This window comes from Cottoperca gobio, chromosome 9, assembly GCF_900634415.1.
Source record: "Cottoperca gobio chromosome 9, fCotGob3.1, whole genome shotgun sequence".
Taxonomy (NCBI): domain Eukaryota; kingdom Metazoa; phylum Chordata; class Actinopteri; order Perciformes; family Bovichtidae; genus Cottoperca; species Cottoperca gobio.
In genome coordinates, this window is record NC_041363.1 from 18,249,443 (window position 1) to 18,268,926 (window position 19,484).

At 38.6% G+C, this 19,484-nt stretch overlaps 1 protein-coding gene across 7 annotated transcripts in view; it reads left to right on the forward strand.

Annotated features, from left to right (window-relative positions):
- Nucleotides 1-19,484, forward strand: part of LOC115013232 (transducin-like enhancer protein 4) — a 39,328-nt gene that overhangs the window by 6,874 nt on the left and 12,970 nt on the right. For 4 of the 7 annotated variants that reach the window (XR_003832777.1, XM_029439336.1, XM_029439339.1 and 1 more), the window contains 4 exons: nt 7,977-8,039; nt 11,268-11,342; nt 12,789-12,990; nt 15,860-15,876. Coding sequence is in view for 6 of the 7 variants with exons in the window: in XM_029439336.1 (XP_029295196.1) it covers nt 7,977-8,039; nt 11,268-11,342; nt 12,789-12,990; nt 15,860-15,876 (357 nt within the window). In the remaining variant the exon portion in view is untranslated. The remainder of the gene's footprint in view (nt 1-7,976; nt 8,040-11,267; nt 11,343-12,788; nt 12,991-15,859; nt 15,877-19,484) is intronic. The other 3 variants (XM_029439337.1, XM_029439340.1, XM_029439338.1) reach the window with 2 other exon arrangements.

Below are 19,484 nucleotides of genomic sequence, written 5' to 3' on the forward strand. Positions count from 1 at the left end.
ATATTTTCATATAAAGCAATTTATAAATCTTCAGATTCAGCGTTTACTTTAAATTTAACTTCTATGTATACCAGGAAGGTAAAAACGGTGGCAGGCTTGGGAAAACTGGGACCCACAAGGAGGTCACAAGATTAGTCTAAGCGGTCTCCAAATGACCGAAGGGATTAGTTTGACATTTTGGGAAATACACTTATTCTCTTCCTTGCTGAGAGTTATATGAGAAGATCGATACCACTCTCGTATCCGTCACATAAATATAGGGCTACAGACAGCATCCGGTTAGCTTAGCTTAGCATAAAGACTGGAAACAGGGGGAAACTAATAGCCAAATCAGTTTCTTGTTAAGCTCACAAATTAATAACACTTAGTATCTTGCTCTGTTTGTCCGAACAGAAACCAAGATGTAAAATTGACAAGGTGCATTTTTATGAGGTTTTATGTGACGGACAGCTTGTTGACTGAGTGCATTGACGTCCTGGAGTTACAGATGGTTGTCTTTTCCAGCTGTTAAAAGTATAATATGTAACATGTAAGCCACATTACAAAGTCTAAAAACAACTAGAGCTTTGTTATATATTTTGTTGAGTTGTGTACTTACATTATCACAAATGTTTTCAACAATTATCAAACTTAGTTAAATCTGTTATTGTATTCAATAATTCATTTGGTCTGCTGTAAGTATTGTCAGCGTTGTGGTTGTCTGCTAGAAGCTGTCATAATTTAACTTTTTATCAAGATATAAGAAATATTTTTACAATACACTTTTTAGATCTTTGTCTATATAGCTATACACTTTGAACCGGAAGAAGGATTTTAGTCATTGGATGTCTGGATCTTAAGTTATCTCAGAAACAAGTTGAGCAACAGTTGAACACAGATTTCTGAATTTATAGACATATGCAATTGTGACATTTGGCCACACATTGATATTGTTTTACTTTTTAAAGTAATTAAAATCCAAAAAGAAACAAGTAGCATATTTATTTGTGTTTTCATTTTTGTTGGCTTATTATGTAAAGTCTCAATGTTCTCTTGTTTATAATCCATCAAGACACCACTACTAACCCTGAAAGGAGAAGAGAGGGTTTTTGAAAAACTTTAATGAAGTGCAAAATTACTGCATCATTGACATTAAGCACACATTTTGCAGTTTGAGCTGTTAGTCGCCTGTCTGTATGGCACCCTTTCTTTTTCCTCTCACCTCTCTCTATCTAGGGGTGTCTTTCACACATCCACTCACACACACACACATACAGTCACAAGGGAATACAGCCTTTATACGGTGGGGTCCATTAGGTGTATTAGCTGGTGGTGAAAAGTGGTGCTGATGTGGTGCTTACAAAGCTCCACAGGGGAGATGGACATTTGATCTTCCATCTGACCCAGTCTGACTCCGGGCCTCCTGCCTGATCTAATTTCTTTGTTGTTAGGTTTTAAAGTGAGAGTATTTGAACTGGTTTTTTTCATACTATGGGCAACATCTTTGGTGATAAGTGTTTATTGCTGGGGTATTATCCTCTTATCACAAAGAGAGTAGTGTAGTCCATAATATATCAAGTACCTGCTCCTAGGTAAATAATGAAAGCGCATTCAGTGGCAAGCTCTGCTGTAGCCCTTTTGTCTCTTCATAAAAGTCATCGGCTCAGCAGATCACACCATTTATTGCATGTTGTTGATCTGATCACAAGGGGCAAACCATAAAATAAGAAGCTTGATGTTGTACAGCTGCTTACTGATTTTTCTCTTTTTTAACTGGAGGAACATTTTCTCCAGCGACTCACACAAAGGGTCAAAGAGAAATTCAGAGCACATGATCTCGCCTTTGAGGTTACTGGGCTTTATGTGACCACAGAGTCCTCTAATCTAGCAATAAGCTCCATGGATCGACCTGAGCTTGAGTCCTAACCTTAGTGGACTCTCTGGCAAGTCGTTTCTTGTTATTTATTCACTGTCGAGACGGTGACAGGTCCAGGTTGAAGTCGAGGCCTGCTCGCTGCAGAAAATAAAATCTCTAGGTTTACACAAACCACTGGACACTTTTGGAGAAAAAAAGGAGCCCTGATTTTTCGCTTTGGTCTCTGTAGTGTGAACAGACGTGTTGGCCAAACAGGCTGACATCCCCCGCACTCTGGCCGACAGTCACAATTGTCTGCCATTGATGTAAAATGTCACCTGAAATTGGTTGTGTTGCCTCGTGGAAGAGCGTCTCCATTTCCTTTTCTGCTCCAGTGCTTTTGTTTCCTTGTCTGTGCCAACACCTCAGGGTCAACTCTTAAAAATGTATCGATTGGAGGTTCAGCTTGTTGTAGTAGCTGTTAGCGAAGATCTGCATCTTTACTTTTTTCTTTACTTACAGCTTTAGCCTTTTTTTTGTTTGTCTGGCATAAATAAAAAACAAACAAAAAAACAAACAAATATTGTCGTTTAATATTGTAACTAACATTAACATTAACCTTTTAGCTCTGAATTACATACATTTGACTTTAAAAGCATTAAGAAAACCATGCAGTTGTGTCGCAGACAGTTTTTATTATTTTCTGTATGATGTAAGAATCTGCAGATAATAATAAGATGGAGCAGTTGTTTAAACCATCACAACGAGCGTAACGTTTGCAGTCAATACTACTTTAATAACAAAATGAATGAAAACCCCATCGGTCTCTCTCCTCATTTCCTGACCGCTCTCTAATAGAGGTGTAAAATTCCCTCCAAATACTTCAAAATCAATAATAATACGTACAGAGCTATAGCACCTTTAGGAGCTTGATATGTGATGTTGTTCTAACTGTGGCATTGCCGAGCAGCAATCTTATGTCCATACAGCTCATACGGCCTGATCCTCACCTCTGTAGCTGTCTGCCATCCATTCACTGTGTCCTTGAACAACATCCTTTATGCTCGACCGGAGGAAGCAGCTACTTTATTCATTTACTTCTTAAGGTGCAAATACTCAGCATGGCCTATTTTGCCCTTAACACATCACAATAGTTACCATTAAGCAAGGCACTTAAACCCCAACTAACTAATATACAGTGTAGTTTCTGAGAGGCTAATATGTACCTGGCAGCTCCCCGGTGTGTATGAATGTGAAGCCGAACCGAGCTGAAAAAGGGCATGTGTGCACAGCAAGTCATCCCTGGATAAACGTTAAATATTAAATGAAAATGTCAGTGTTTTAGGTTGTCTGTGGGAGTGTGAGCGGCTACAGCACTGTGTTAATCGCAGGTAAGTTGAACTGCAACCCGAGTTTCCCATCTGCTTGACACTAAATGGCTCCCTAAGTCTACTGATAACTGCCGCTCAGACATCCTGTGTCTTACAAAGTATATTTTTAAAATCTACATTTATTGCCTCTGAAGTCTTGTCTAAGAAGCTCAGCACAACACTCAGTAATAAAAACACATCAGCAGAAAGAACGAGTGCCATTAGATGTGAGAGATGTTGAAGAGTATTTTCTGACAGATAGTTGTCAGTAAGTGAATCATCAAGTGTGAACACTGAATGAATCAATGTACTCGGTGGAATCTCTTCAGTACATTACCCCTCAAATCTGTGGGAATTACTGCAAATGTCTGCCGAGTGAATAAGGCTCAGCCTGAAGTTATGCTTCTGCACTTGTGTTTGTTTTTTTCAGTCTGTGTGCTGTTTGGCTAAGGAGAACATGGCTGAATGTTTTACTTATCTATTCTAGCAGCATACTCTTATCTGGCAAAACCTTCACCTTAGCTGGTGCTGCTTCATTGGCAGAGCACACCTCTTATGCATCAGCGAAGATAAAATCAGACATATAAAAGAACATTTTCTGCTGATCTTTAACACTGATGTTATGCAATAAACACAACATATAGCAATAAACGTTTGAACATTAAACATTTATATTTTACAGTTTGCATTTAGTGTAAAGACAGGTCCTCTTGACTTCTTGCACTTTGAAATGTTCTATCTGAAGTTTGATGTCTTGTCGATCTTCAGTGTATTAAACGATTAATCAACTAATTGAATGACAGGAAACTAATGGAGCTCAGAAGTACTGTCCAAAGGAGGTCCCAAAAGTGCAGAAATACTTTGAGTAGTATCCGGCCAGTGCCCGGAGATTTCCTCTAGAGTCTAGACAATCCACACAATGCAGTCTTTAGTTCCTGTAGCGCCCCAAATCTGCTGCTTCATGTTCTTGTAAGGTGGGTAGATCCAAACCTTGCAAACATGTGTGATCTCTCTGGGTCAAAACCAGATGATTACATTACAGTTCATTTAGCTGACGCTTTTGTCCAAAGCGACGCACAAAAAGTGCAAACAACCATGTGTACAAATCTTTGCAATTTGTTTAAAATGTGTCCCTCACATCTGAAACCAGACCTTTAATAGGGGATTGTATTGAGTCAATGAAAGTCACCCTGGATCACACTGTTTCAGTTTTGGAGCTAGAAGCCTGCTGGGGTTCAGTGTTATTAATAGGGTGATATTTATAGAAAAATAGGCCTATATCATGATTTATTGGGAGAATCCAAGCAATTATATGTAAAATCAGACCTCCAGCACCCCCATGTAGACCGAGTGGAATGATCCTTTGTTTCATAACCACATTTTCCTGCCACTGTGTCGATTCAACTGTGAGATTGGAAGTCAAATCCGGCTCCTTAGATCGAATAGTCGACTGTTTGGTTTCACCGCTAGCAAATGCTGCTGTACATTTTTTTAATCAATTTCTTTGTAAAATCAGTACCGCAGCACAGCCCCAGAGTTCTCCTGCCATTCTGCTCGCTCCCTCTCTCTTCTTCTCCCTCTCTATCTGTATGCATTTATGTAAATGTATGTTACTAACACAGCATCCGGGGCATCATCCCCGGAGTTTCTGTGTCTCATGTGGCAGGTTGCCTCTGATAAAGTTTACGTCAGGATCATGAATCGTGACAGCGCCTGCTGCCCTGGTCCTGCTGGACACCGGGAAGCCTTATTGACATTTTCCTGGATTCATCCAAACTTTCTCTTTTTCAACACAGCATCATTCTCTGTCTAATGTTGTATTTGTACTATGTTTATCCTGTACACACGACATCTATTGCACGTCTGTCCGTCCTGGGAGAGGGATCCCTCCTCAGTTGCTCTCCCTGAGGTTTCTTCCATGTTCCCCTTTAATTATGGGGTTTCTTTTAGGAAGTTGTTCCTTGTGCGATGCGAGGGTCTAAGGACAGAGGGTGTCGTAACCTGTACAGGCTGTAAAGCACACTGAGACAAATGTATAATTTGTGATATTGGGCTATACAAATAAATTTGATTTGATTTGATTTTGATTTGCAGGTCACGTGACCTTTATACGCTGTTACTTTGTTATATAGTGTTAGTCTTACAAATAAAGGAAGTAGTGTTTTTCCTCATGTGCCATTTAGTGTGTGGGTTTGTGCAAGTCTGTCTTCTTTTCTGTGTTTGTGTTTGGATTAGAGTTGCACTACTAGCACTCCCTCTGGGACAGTGGATCAAGCAATTTCCTGTTAAAAAATATCCTACCTGATGTGGAGAGAGAGAGTGCTGTATAATCTTTAAAAGCCAACCCTTGGGTTCAGTAAAATCATCTGATGAATACAGAGAAGGCTGTGGAGGTGTGTACCTGCCTATGTGCACATGGTTGTGTTTATGTGTACCATCCTGCCGCAGTGTTCTGTGTGCTTCTGTCTGAAGGGTTCGTATCAGTGTGTGTCTGCAGGTTTGCTCTCATGGCCTCCGGGGGCTTCTGTTATTACTGATACCAGAGCAAAGATCACCTCTGTCAAGGTTATATACATGAAAGAAGCCCTTGACATGTAGCTTCCTCTGCATTTGTGTTTGACTTGAAGGAATTATCACAGTCCTTGATGGCTTTTTCAGTAGTTGGCTCTTAATCTAGCTGATTGAGTTGACAAAAACCTCACGTTTCCCTTCAGCAGTCAATTCAGACTCCTCTCTGTACTCCTCCAAATTCTCAAAAGGAGAACATCTTGGATTTATATTTACAAATCATCCATTAGGCTGGTGTTGATTGAGGTTCAGAGAGTAATAACTTTCCAGAGATACTGAAGGATATGTGGTAAAGCCAGAAACTGTGTTTTTTGAGGCTGATACTGATATCGATCTTTGAGTCATCAGATAACAAGAAGTTTAACGGTCATGAAGTACTAAATCTTGCTGACAAAATGTCTCTCAAATAGTTTTAAAAAAGTCACAAATCTTGTCATAGCAGTGGTTCTTGTGCGTTCTTTTATTGTCAGTCAGTGCTGTGATCATTGTGGCCTTCGAGGCAGTAGAGGGAGTCCGATGAAGGGCCTGGTTGCATTGTGGGTTATGGTTTTGACAAGGAAGAAGAATGCATGAAATAAAATCAGAAAATGCTTAACGCAAACCAAGGGTTTTGTTTTTGTCTTTTGCTGAACAGTCGGACAATTATTTCTATTCCATTATTCTGTCATGGATGGGTTGGACAGTAGGGTGCACAGGAAGTCTACGGCGTCTTGGCAGAAAAGACAGAACAATATCACAGCATGCAGCAGTGCTTTTCAGTACGTTAACAACATTTATTTTGCTTCTAATACATGGGATTAAAGTTTCTTAAACAACTGATTGTCTGAAGAAGCATTTGTTGATGTAAAATAACTTAAGGTTGTTGAAAAGCAGCTGACTTCTCCTTACAATCTGTGAATTTCGTGTTTGAGTCAATTGATTTGGCAGTGTTAATGCCACTCTGTGCATGTGCTGTGTGTACATCGATTCATAGCAAAGAAGAAATCATCAGCAATATTTTATGACGTGTGTGTGTGTGTGTGTGTGTGTGTGTGTGTGTGTGTGTGTGTGTCTGTCTGTGTGTGTGTGTGTTTGTGCGTGCATGTGTAAATATATGGGGTGTGTTGACTAGGAGTGATTAGGTGATTAGGTAACCTACCTTGAGCAGTGTTTGTCTATCGTTATCTGAATCACATTAAAGATCACCTTCAGCCAGGGCAACAACGAATAATTATTTTCACTATCGATTAATCTTCTTGCAAGTCTATAAAATCTCAGAAAAAAGGCCAGACACACGTGTCTTTGGGCTGCTGATTTGTCAGCAAATCCTCACCTCCGAGACGCAGACAGCAGAAAATATTTTGCATTTGTTTTCGAATAATAATTGAAACAATTAATTGATTGATTCATTATCTGGCCATCGAATAATGAACTGCTCGTTAATTAAGCTGTACCTTTTAACCTGACAATCTTATACAGGTGTTGCTAACTCTCTCCCTGGTTGACATGTAGTCAGAATTCTTGGCTGACAATCAGCTTTACTTTTAACACCGAATAATAAAGTTTCAGAGAGCACTCTCTCTGTGAGGTTTGTTTTTTTCTGTTTTAGTGACATTGGTGCTAAGCGCTCATTACCGTGCTGTCTGTGCACTGCACTTTCCAGAGATCTTCTTTAAAACACACAGTGTGGGTGGTGCTTTGATGTCTTTTATCTTGCATCTTTCTGCAGATGAAGTTTGAGTTTCTGGTGGTTTTGTTTTTGTAAGGCCCTTGCTGCGCAGGCTATCCATCACAGTTCATCTGTTGATTAAAATGCTTAACTTAAAGGGCCTCTGTGGGGTCTTTTTGTAAACAAAAGTTATGTGTACACTCAGTGTTACTCATTAAAATGCATTGTGTATCTAACAAACGTGCCAAATGCATTTCCTTCCTCGTAAAATATTTGCAAAGACTGACTTCCTATGAGCCAAAATACTTTTCTTGGGAAAAACCCACAAGACATGGTGTTTCCAACACCACACGTTAAAGCTTTCAACAACTGAGAATGCATCAAATTACTATTGTTTCACATGAGCTGACCATCATGTGAAAATAATGTGCGCTATTACTTTAATTTAACGCACATCACACTGAGCATTTGTAGGTTGTGTGAAGAGGCCGACGCCTCCTTGTCTGTTGAATTTGAACATGATTTTATTGTCTGCGCCCACCTCTCTGTCTTGCAGGCGGAGATCGTCAAACGGCTGAACGCAATCTGCGCCCAAGTCATCCCCTTCCTCTCTCAAGAGGTAAGACTCAAAAATGCCTGTCACTGTGAGTTAAGAATGAGGTGGGTGAGAGAGACAGAGACGGAGGAAGGAAGACAGATACAACCCATAGAAGGAATAGAAGTGTGTGGTGGATTGTGAGGCAAAACAGACAGATATGGACACACACATGATTGCACACTGCCTTTCGCGCACACACACACACACACACACACACACACACACACACACACACACACACACACACACACACACACACACACACACACACACACACACACATACATACAAATATACACACGCACAGATTATCCAGGGCTAATCCTTTCTGCTCGGGATAGGCAGATATGCTCTGAATTTATTAAATGTCTCCCACTAACATATGCAGGAGTCAGCGGCTGAGTGTGTGTGTGAGTGAGAAAAATATTTTGTGTTTGAGTTCATTTGTGTGTGTGTGTGTGTGTGTGTATTTGTACACCTGCATGCACATAAAGAACACTGTGTGTGTGAGGGTGTGTTTCATACAGTATGTTTATTACGGAATCTTTAGGTGTGTGTGTAACTCGTGAATCCTTTCTGTGTGTGTGTGTGTGTGTGTGTGTGTGTGTGTGTGTGTGTGTGTGTGTGTGTGTGTGTGTGAGAGGGGTGGGAACAGCAGGAAGGAGTGAGTGTGGACTCCAAAGCTCTCCTCCAGATTAGCCATGGATTAGGAGGGTTTAGGGTGGATTAGGAATAATGGCATTAGACTGCGGTGCTGCTACACAGCCCTGAGGCCCGCAGAGAGGGGAGGCAGGGAGAGGAAATGGCTTTTTTGCTGCCTTTTGTTTTGATGCACATTCTCGTTTACTGGGTTTGCATCTGAAATGTAACACAATCACATTATAATTGTGCAGCAAATCATAAATCGACTGTGTGTGTTTGTGATAGCTCTTTGTTTTTATTTGTCTCATTTTCTGATATTGTTTCTTCTTGCAGTTCGGACATTTCTTTGACAGCAGCGTTGTTCTCACTAATCGATTGATGTGTCAGTCAACCTATTGTATCAAAAAGTAATTGCTCAGAAATATTTGACAATTATCAGAATTGTGCCTAATGCAAATAATTGTTATGCTTCACACCTTAAATAAAGAAAGTGTGGCATCATCCGGGAGTATCTAAAACTGTAAAGCAACTAAAGTTAGCATTAAATCCCAGGTCATAGTCTCGTCTCATTCTTTGATCACATATTTCTTGATTTAAATCATGATTTTGCATTTTCTTTTGGCAAAGTTATTATATGTTCATGTTTGTGCTTTTTTTTTAAGAAAAGGGAAAACAGGGGTTCTGTAGACAAGCGTTTGTACTCAGCAAATAATACGATTGAATAAAGTAATGTTTTAGTATATCAGTTTTCAACAAACCAAGCCTTAAATCCAGCATCATTTAGCTAGACTGATATAATTATTTTGGTCTTTTTGTCTTTTAAAATGTAACAATAACGAGCCAATTATGAAATGGAACAAACTAATATCTTATTTGATGTGAGTTTCTAAAAGTGTTATAATGATTGCAGGGAACGTTTGGTATTTAAAGTCTTGTTTTACCTGATTTGCAACAGTGTAAGTGTGTGACAGTCACTACTTTACATGTACGCCTTCAGTGATTTAGAATAAAACAACAAAGATGTTTAACAATGTTGTGACAAAAGTAATCTTACCTAATATTATATAATAGAAACTGTGTTTTAATAAAGCAATGTTCTAGATGTTTGTTCCTGCATCAAGTATCATGTTACACTGTAACAAATACATATTAATGGCAATATGATTAAATGAAAAGCACCATGTCAAAGTAAATAGTGTCTATCTCAGGTCTATAGTTTTTAGAAGTATTGGTAATAATGGTTTAGAAGCCAATATTGATCAGACTGATGGATGTGTGTGAGTCACGCTCAGGCTGTTAGACTCAGAGGTGTACCTGAACTTGATGGTCAGGTTCATTTCCACACCGGAGAGCTCTTTCTTCTCTGCCCTACTTTGATGTTTTGTGCTCCTGGATGAATCTCTGCTGCTCTCTCTCGCCGTCTGGATCTCTCGTTCTCACTCTGTAACCTTTGGATGACTTAGCCCTGTTAGCTGTCTGTCTCTCTGGCTGTCTGTCTCTTTCTCTCCACAAATATGTCAGTTACTCTATGTTGAAGTTATTGCAGCTACACCATTTTAAGATGTGTGGGCAGAAAACGGACGACAGGATTGCATCGAATTTATGGTTATAGCTGCTGTGTCTGTATGGACGGTTCTATTCTCATTACTGTCAGCCCCGCGTACATACACTCATGCACACACATAGACAGCCTCACTATAAGATATTGTAGGTGTTTGTATCAGGATGTTTGGCCACTTATACTACAGTATATGTTAAACACATTTGCAAACATGGATCTTGAACCATCCCAACATTTTAGCCAAGATGATGTCAGAATAAACAGCAGGGTTTTAATATTACAAGACTTGGGTGCAGCGCAGATATTGCACATTTAGCTCCTTTATTTAGGGTTTAAATACATTTATTAAATTAAATTCCAATGTTCTAATATTCTCAATAACTAAAAGTGAGTTGCTCTTTGAAAGGTTGTACTTGCATTTGTTTATGGTATTATATAATCATTACATCAGTGGTATAAAATGGTCTTAAAATGACAATAATATTATTTATTGCAATTATTTCTGGGACAATGTATGTACCTACTGGTGAGTATGAAATTGTAAGGAGGGGCTTTTGTTTTCCAAATAAAGAGCAGTGATAACTCGTCGTTGTCTGACGGTTTAGTCTGTATCTGGTTCAAGGTACAGTAAGATACTGCAGCTCACTCTGCACCATTAAGGCGGAGATGTACAACAGTTTGTCAGGTTTTATGATCAGTGCACTGCTGTGTATTGATTGATAAGTGCATGTCAGGATGTGTAATATTACCATGTGAGACTAACTGACAGCTGCCGTATTGCTGTGATTCAGGTTTTCATAGAAAAAGCAGAATAATGGCTTTGATGTGAGGTGTGCAGAGAGTCTTATCTTCATTTATACCAGAGAATTATGTAGGAGGAATACATTTGTTGTTGTACTTCCTTCTGTTTGTTCACAGGGATCATCATCTTTATAATCTCTCTTTAAAAATCCAGATGTCTGAATCAAACAGACCTTCTCTTCCCCGTCTCAGTTGCTGCTTCAAAATCTCACTTTCTCTGATATGCCTGTCTGTCTCTCTCCCAGCATCAGCAGCAGGTGGTGCAGGCGGTGGAGCGGGCCAAGCAGGTCACCATGGCTGAACTCAACGCCATCATAGGAGTGGGTGTATTACACACACACACACACACACACACACACACACACACACACACACACACACACACACACACACACACACACACACACACACACACACAATAGATGTAACAGAGAGAGTGATACTGGAGCTAAACACTAACTGCTAAAGCTAAATGAGTGCTCTTGAAGAGAAAGACATAAATGCAACAAGAAAGATGAGGTGCGCATCCTCTGACGCATCTGAAAGAACGCAATAAACTCACCATTAAAACGTCCAGCAGACGCACCCTATTTATTCCCTGATAATCAGAGCGCCAGATTCATTTCACAAGTGTGTGTGTGTGTGTGTGTGTGTGTGTGTGTGTGTGTGTGTGTGTGTGTGTGTGTGTGTGTGTATGAGAGACACTGCACATTTAATAACACGAGACAACTTAACCTCTTATTTCTTCTCTGCAACGATCGCCAGCAGCTGATTTCCTCCACCTGCCATCACCTCTCATCCACATGTTAAGTGTGGGGGGGGGCAACGAGACTAAAGGCCTTTGCAGCAACATATTTGGGGACTTTTATTTTATCATCAGAGGAAATATTTTTACTACTGTCTTAGTCAAGTTTGTGATAAACGTTTCTCAAGACTCAATTAATTTTTCTTATTATATCACATTTGATTTAAATAATGTTTTCTAAATAAAGTTTTCAGATTTGGGATTTTATTTGTTACATTTTCAGATACATTTTCAACATGTATGATTATAACTCTTATTATAACCCTATAACATTAAACATTTAAAATTGCAGCTGTTGACGGCAATAGGTTTAGAGCTGTGAATTTACATCTGCATATCATTGGCCAGTTTGATCACAGATTATGAGTATCAGCCTAAAGGTCTAATGATAGCTGACTACAGACATGACAAAGATAATATGTTTGAGGTAATTAAGACACAGTGTCACAAGTTCGTCCACCAGAGAGCACCGACAAGTTTATATTTCAAACACCTCGAACAAATCTTGTTACATTTAAGGGATCCTCAGAAATGTTCATTTATTTTAAAACATTTACATAAGAATGAAAAACCCCACTGCACAGTGTTTTGCTTACTGATTTAGTCAAACCTTCATCAGGAACACACTGAACCATTGTAAATAAGGTTTTACATTTTTATTCACATCGTGCTTTCCAACACACCTGCTACATATTCAGGTGTCCAGAGACCTTTAACCTTTTTTGCGAGGACACTTTAAAATATTAGTATCACCTCTAAAATCCAGTCCTGCTTATGTCTCCACCTGTGGTGCTCCAAATGGTATTTTGTTCCTTTCATGGCTCTTTTTTTTTCTTCTGTCCCTCAGTTCTCCTTCCTGTCTGTCTCTCCGTTGCAGCTTCTTTTTTTGTCTTTGAACATGCAAAGTGCTTCAAGTCGAAATGCATCATCACAGTGAAGATTATTTCTGTGTGTGCTTCAGCAGCAGCAGCTCCAGGCTCAGCACCTCTCCCACGGCCACGGCATCCCCGTCCCGCTCACACCCCACCCAGCGGGACTGCAGCCCCCCCTGCCCCCCGGGGCCAGTACTGCCAGCCTGCTGGCTCTGTCCTCGGCCCTGAGCCACCAGCTGCCGCTCAAAGACGAGAGGAAACACCACGACAACAACAACGAACATCCGAGAGGTAAGGCCTGCTCTGCAAGTGTTGATGTGTGTCAATATTCAATACATATTGCACAAACATTCATAAGCAGATACTAAATGTGTTTAATAGACATACTGAAGCTTTTTCCTTTTGTTCAGTTAATGATCCCAAACTAATTTTACATGTCTGGAATATTCAGTCAAAGTTATGAATGATACCACCACTTGCACTGGCGGATGCGTATTTGTTAGTACTCTGAATGAACACTAGTTAAAGTAATTACAAACTGATTTGTCATTATGCTGTTTTAATTGGCCTAATAGGGAGTGATATACACAACCACCATGTTGCCTCTTTTCTTTTGTATACACAGAACGCCTCTGCTAATTCTTCTGCGAGCTGACTTTGAGCTCAAGCATTTAATTACAGTTAATAGAGACTGTGTGTGTGTGTGTGTGTGTGTGTGTGTGTGTGTGTGTGTGTGTGTGTGTGTGTGTGTGTGTGTGTGTGTGTGTGTGTGTGTGTGTGTGTCTCTGTGTGTGTGTGTGTCTGTGTGTATGATAGCAACAGTGTGTGCCAGCTCTTAATTACTCTGTTGCAGCATGACTGTGAGTGTTTTTACTGTGCAGTAGAGCAGTTAACCTTGCCCTGTAGCTGCAGTAAAGCTAACAGCTGCTAACTCAGGTAATACTCACCCCCATTAGGAGTACAATCAATAACAATCCAATTCCTCTAGCTGAGTTCCTGTGTGTATGCAGAGCATATAAGGGTTAGGGTTAGGGTTTCTTTATTTGTCTTTTTAAATGCATTTGTTCTAATGAATGATGTTGCCAGTAAGGTCACTTAGTAATGTCATTTTGATCTCCAAGGGTTCCTTAATTTACAAATCCACCAACGTTTTGGACAATATCTCCATCGTCAGTGTTAATATGTGGACCTTCAAAGCATACACAAAGCTGATCATGTGGACATATAATCAATGGCGTAGGTTTGATTTGGAAAGTGGTCGGGACATACATTTGGCAGGGAGTCCTAACCCAGATCTTTGAAATGTTCATCACATTTCCTGAAATTCTACACAATATACTCAGGGGTGCCCCTAGAAAATGTAGTCCCTATGAAATAATATTATATTGGGCTCCCCCAAAACATCTTTCACTAGATGGGAATTCAATGTGAAAGTAACATTTTAGGAATTCATTCAAATCTAACAGTATTTAAAAAGTTTATCAAATGCCAATAATGACCTGCTGAACACCTTTTAAAAATGTGGTCACAGAAGACATAGATATATAGACATAAATATATAGACATATATATATAGACATAGATATATAGATATATAGATATATAGACATACATATATAGACATAGATATATAGACATAGATATATATACATAGATATATAGACATAGATATACAGACATAGATATATAGACATAGATTAGATATATAGACATAGATATGATATATAGACATAGATATACAGACATAGATATATAGACATAGATTAGATATATAGACATAGATATATAGACATAGATACATAGACATAGATATACAGACATAGATATATAGACATAGATATATAGACATAGATATATAGACATAGACATATAGACATAGATATACAGACATAGATATATAGACATAGATATACAGACATAGATATATAGACATAGATATATACCCTGCTATTACTTTTCTCCAGTGGGTTTCAGTGTTCAGTTACCTAGAGACCTAGAGACGAAAAGCAGTTGATGCTATATTAAAATGAGATTTACTCTATATTAAAATGAGATTTACTCTATACATCAGCTGTAATTCAACACGTATTTCTTTGTCTTCTTTCCCCTCCCGTATTATTACATTACCCACAAGTTCATGTGTATGACCCAAAAACACGTCTTCTCCTCTCACTGATAGACACAAGTGGTCTGCATATTGTATACAATAATTCATTGTAATGTTACCTAGAGTAACCCCAGGCTGTAGCCACACAGAGATGTAGATATAATGCCAACTTTAAAAGAACAAAAAAAAGTACCCAAGTCATAAGTAACATTAATAACACAAATCACTCTACGGCCCACATTTAGTTATCTGTGTTATCTGTTAATGTTAGCTAAGGAGGCTATAAGTACTACCTAACTATTATTGTTTGTACAGCGCTGAAGATAGCAAGACGAAAACAATTCCTGGTGTGTGTACCCGGGACAGCTGTCTTTCATATCGCTGAACAAGCATCGTTTTGTGTTTAATTTTGATACGGTACAATAACGATCACCTGCGACAGACAGCCTGCTCAGGCGACATCTCTACTCTGTCTAAACTGCGTTTACATTCTAAATGTACAATCACATCGCTGCATGTTAAGGACCAACGCGAACAAACACCGATAGAAACTTTATTTGTCATCCAGTTGGAACATGAGGGATTTAACCCTTTGTAGAGCCGATGGAAACTATGTTTTATTTAAAACACATATGCAATTAATATCAAAAAAGTCCCTACCATAAATTACACCCATGCATATAATGTACATTTAGGCTTCTAGTTTGTCTAATCTAAACAGATTAGATGATCACAGAACTTCCATTGGAAAAGTTTGCAAATGTGAACTGATGTCATCCTGCGACCTCTTCAGAGACAACAGAGTTGACAACTTTCAAAATGCTTTTGTTGCACAATCAGCCACTGCGGTACTTTTTCTTTACACAAACACTGTATTCTGACAGAGTACAGCCAGCCAGTAAATGTAAATGAGTTAATGTTTTAGTTTTAGACGGCATTAATGATACCTCAGGTCGTATCTTCATGAAGCAGGAGAATCACTAACAATGGTAATCCCTCATTAACCGTATCCCTCTCTCTCTTTCTCTCTGTATGTGATGTGTGCCTCCTCAGACAGAGACTCGGTTAAGGTAAGTCCTTCCTTTCATTCTCCGTTACATACGGATGTGTTTGCTGTACATTTCTTCTCACTCCACCTAGCTTGATAAAGTTTTTTTTTAATTAAATCATATCAACATTTCTTTATCAGGTGACACAACCTGCAATACAGCAATTTCTTCTCAAATCATTCCCCACCAAATGTCTTCATTACTTTTATTGGTAACTAGTAACCTACTAGTAGCTGAAGATTTGAAATCATATGCAAAGAACATGAAGTGAGACTGATATATATGATACCTGCCTTCCTAGTTCAAAACGGTTTGAAGGAAAAAATAACACAGCACCAGAGCCCAACATGCTATGATGTATATGGTATGCTAATACCCTCTTGACATAAACTTTGCCACATTTATTTGAATTTCTTTTGTCAACTTGATGTTTGTTATAAAGTCTCAGCCTAACTGACTGTAATTAAAGTCTCATGTTGTCACCAACAATGTTTTTATCTAATTTTACAGCATGTTCAGGGAAAACATCTAATTTGATAGCAGCATTGTGAAAACAGTTACTATATTACATACTTGGATATAAACCCTAGGTGTGTTCTTTTTAAATACCAATTGAAATGTGGCTTTCACTTTAATATTGTTTTATAATGATCACACTGCTACTTTTATTTCTCTAGCAGAATATTAGTATCCTCTGATCAACTAGTCCTTTATGTATTCCACATTCAAAATCATGCATTTAAAAAACATTCTGATTTGTAGAACTGGAGACAGAAGAAGAAAGAAGAAGGGGGGGGGGGGGGAAGAAACGAAAAGGAAAAACAAAAAGCACACGTCTGACTAGTGAAGGAAAGAGGGGGCAAAATGAGGCAGTTCAACCGAGAAACATTACATCCAGCACTTGTAGTAATTAGTCCCTTAAGCTGAGCTTTTTTTCTCCCAAGGCAAACATTTGGTTTGTTGAATACTCAATGAGCAGATTAGCATTTCTTTATTCCGGCAGCCTGAGCTCACACACACACTCACACACATGCAGGAGTTTAGCAGGTTATGGGTGTTCTCTGGTGTTTTTGGAGTAGGTGGAGACAGGAGGAATGTTTAATATGTTATCTCCTGCCCCCCATGTAGTGTATACACACACACACACACACACATACACACACACACACACACACACACACACACACACACACACACACACACACACAGCTGTAGGCACCATGATGGGAGCGATTAGCAGTGTGTGTGTCTGTGTATGTGTGCAGGTGTGTGTGTGTGTGTGTGTGTGAGGTCGTCAGAAATCGGGGGTAAAGATATAGAGAGACCCGAATGATGAATGCCTTTCATTAGTGCCCTGTGAGAACACACACAGCCAACAGTCACTTCATGAAACCAATAAGCCCCTCGTCAGGGGTCCACAGTTGCCTTGGCAACAGTCCACAGGGTACAGTGTGTGTGAATTGCATGAACATCTGTGCCTTAATGTCCTCTGCGTTAGCACCTCAGCCTGATAAAGGTACGTGGGTGCAGACGTGCATTTGTGTCTACATACTTATTGTTGCCAATACAGACGGTCTATAATGCCGTGATGCGTTCAAGCACTGCACCTCCATTGATCTTTTTTTTTTGTGTATTTGTAATGTTTCCATTTCAGTCCACTATGCGATGAAATGTTGAGTAGTTGCAATAAAAAACGCAATAACCTTAAATCGTAATCGCTCAATGTAAAATCTTTAACAAAGTCACACATCCTTGATTGTGTACTGTACGCTTAGAAAATAAGTTGTAGGATGAATTCCTAATAAGGCCGCTTTCAGGGTTAGACTGACCTTAAGAATGAGTCATTTGTTGAAAGTAAACATTCTGCAGCTTGTTTTTAGTGTGACCGCTGCGCCATCACATCATTTTTTCGTACTTTTTTGTCTTGTTTTTTTTCCCACTGGTAAGCTGCAGTCAGTCTCTTTTGTTAATGTCAAAATGCTCTTTTTAAAAAGTGTGTTTACAGTGTACAGTCTGGCCTTCCATGCTGTGTTCGCAGCAGAATAAGAAATAAATTGATTCGAACTGAAGGATCAGAGGTGATGCTGACTTGAAACCACAGTTAAAAAGGTTTTTTGGTGTCAGCACAGCCATCGTTTCTGTGGGATATTGAGCGAAAGAAGCTGAAAAACAAAGCGAAGGAAATACAAGATTTCCAAATGGCAGACACGTCTCATTCTCACTCACAGTACAATATATACAGTCTATCTACTGTATATATTGTATATTTGTTTTATTAAAAACTATAACTTGTATGCATTCATGGCAAATTGTGTGTATATATATACAGTATATATACAGAATATATATATATATATATATATATATACTATATATATATATATATATATATATATATATATATATATATATATATATATATATACTATATATATATATATAGATATATATATACAGTATATATATATATACAGTATATATATATATATACTATATATATATATATAAGTATATATATATATATACAGTATATATATATATATATATATATATATATATATATATATATATATATATATACAGTATATATATATATATATACAGTATGTATATATATATATATACATATATATATATATATATATATATATATATACAGTGTATATATATATATATATATATATACATCATATTATATCACATACTCTGTTGCATATCACAGTGTTTTCTTTCAGTATTGCGATACATTATGGATTACATTTTTTTTTTTTTTTAAGACATTTTGTTATAAAAGCATACATTTGGGGGAAGGTGAAAGAGCAACTCTTTCTGCTCCGTCGGAGATGCTCTTAGCCAATCAGATCGGGCAGCTTCCAGATCCACTGTGTGATTGCGAGCAGGAAGTTCCTGAAAAAGGAGGGCATTACAATCAGTGATACTTCCCTGGGTAGATGAAGCATAAAAAACACAAAACTACACAGTAAAAGTGAAGAATGTTGTCATGAAGATGTTGAAAACATCTCTTAACAGCTACAGGTTTCACATTTTACTGAGTTTATTCCCCTTTAATTTGTGTTTGATATGTAATGCAGCCCAAACATCCACCTTGAGGATCGCTGGCCTTGACTTGACTTCACGCCACTTAACAACATTAAGAAACACTTGGTTATTCTGGGCCTGTCATTACAAGAGAGACACCAAAGTTATTCCAAAACTGTAATTGAGCAAAACAGTGAAGGTTACAGGTATCATTATCAGGACATGCAGAATCAATTTGAAATGGGAGGCAAATATAATTATGATGTGCTGGTAAATTAATACTTTCACCCAGTCACACCGCACGGTTCTTCACACTCGCAGCGCTTGTACTGCCGGCGGAGCCTTCATTTGTCTCTGCAGCAACATTTATTTGCCTTGATGTTTTTCAAAGAGCTAATTTGCAGGATAATTAATCTAATCAGTCTAGAAAATGAGTGAGAGGGGGGGGGGGGCCAACCTGCTCTCACTCAAGATGAGACACCTGTACACACACTGACATCTTAACACTGTTTGCACATACGGAGTACTAAAATGCAAACAGGTACAAGTGCTGCCCGACTGCACACGCACACACACACGCACACACGCAC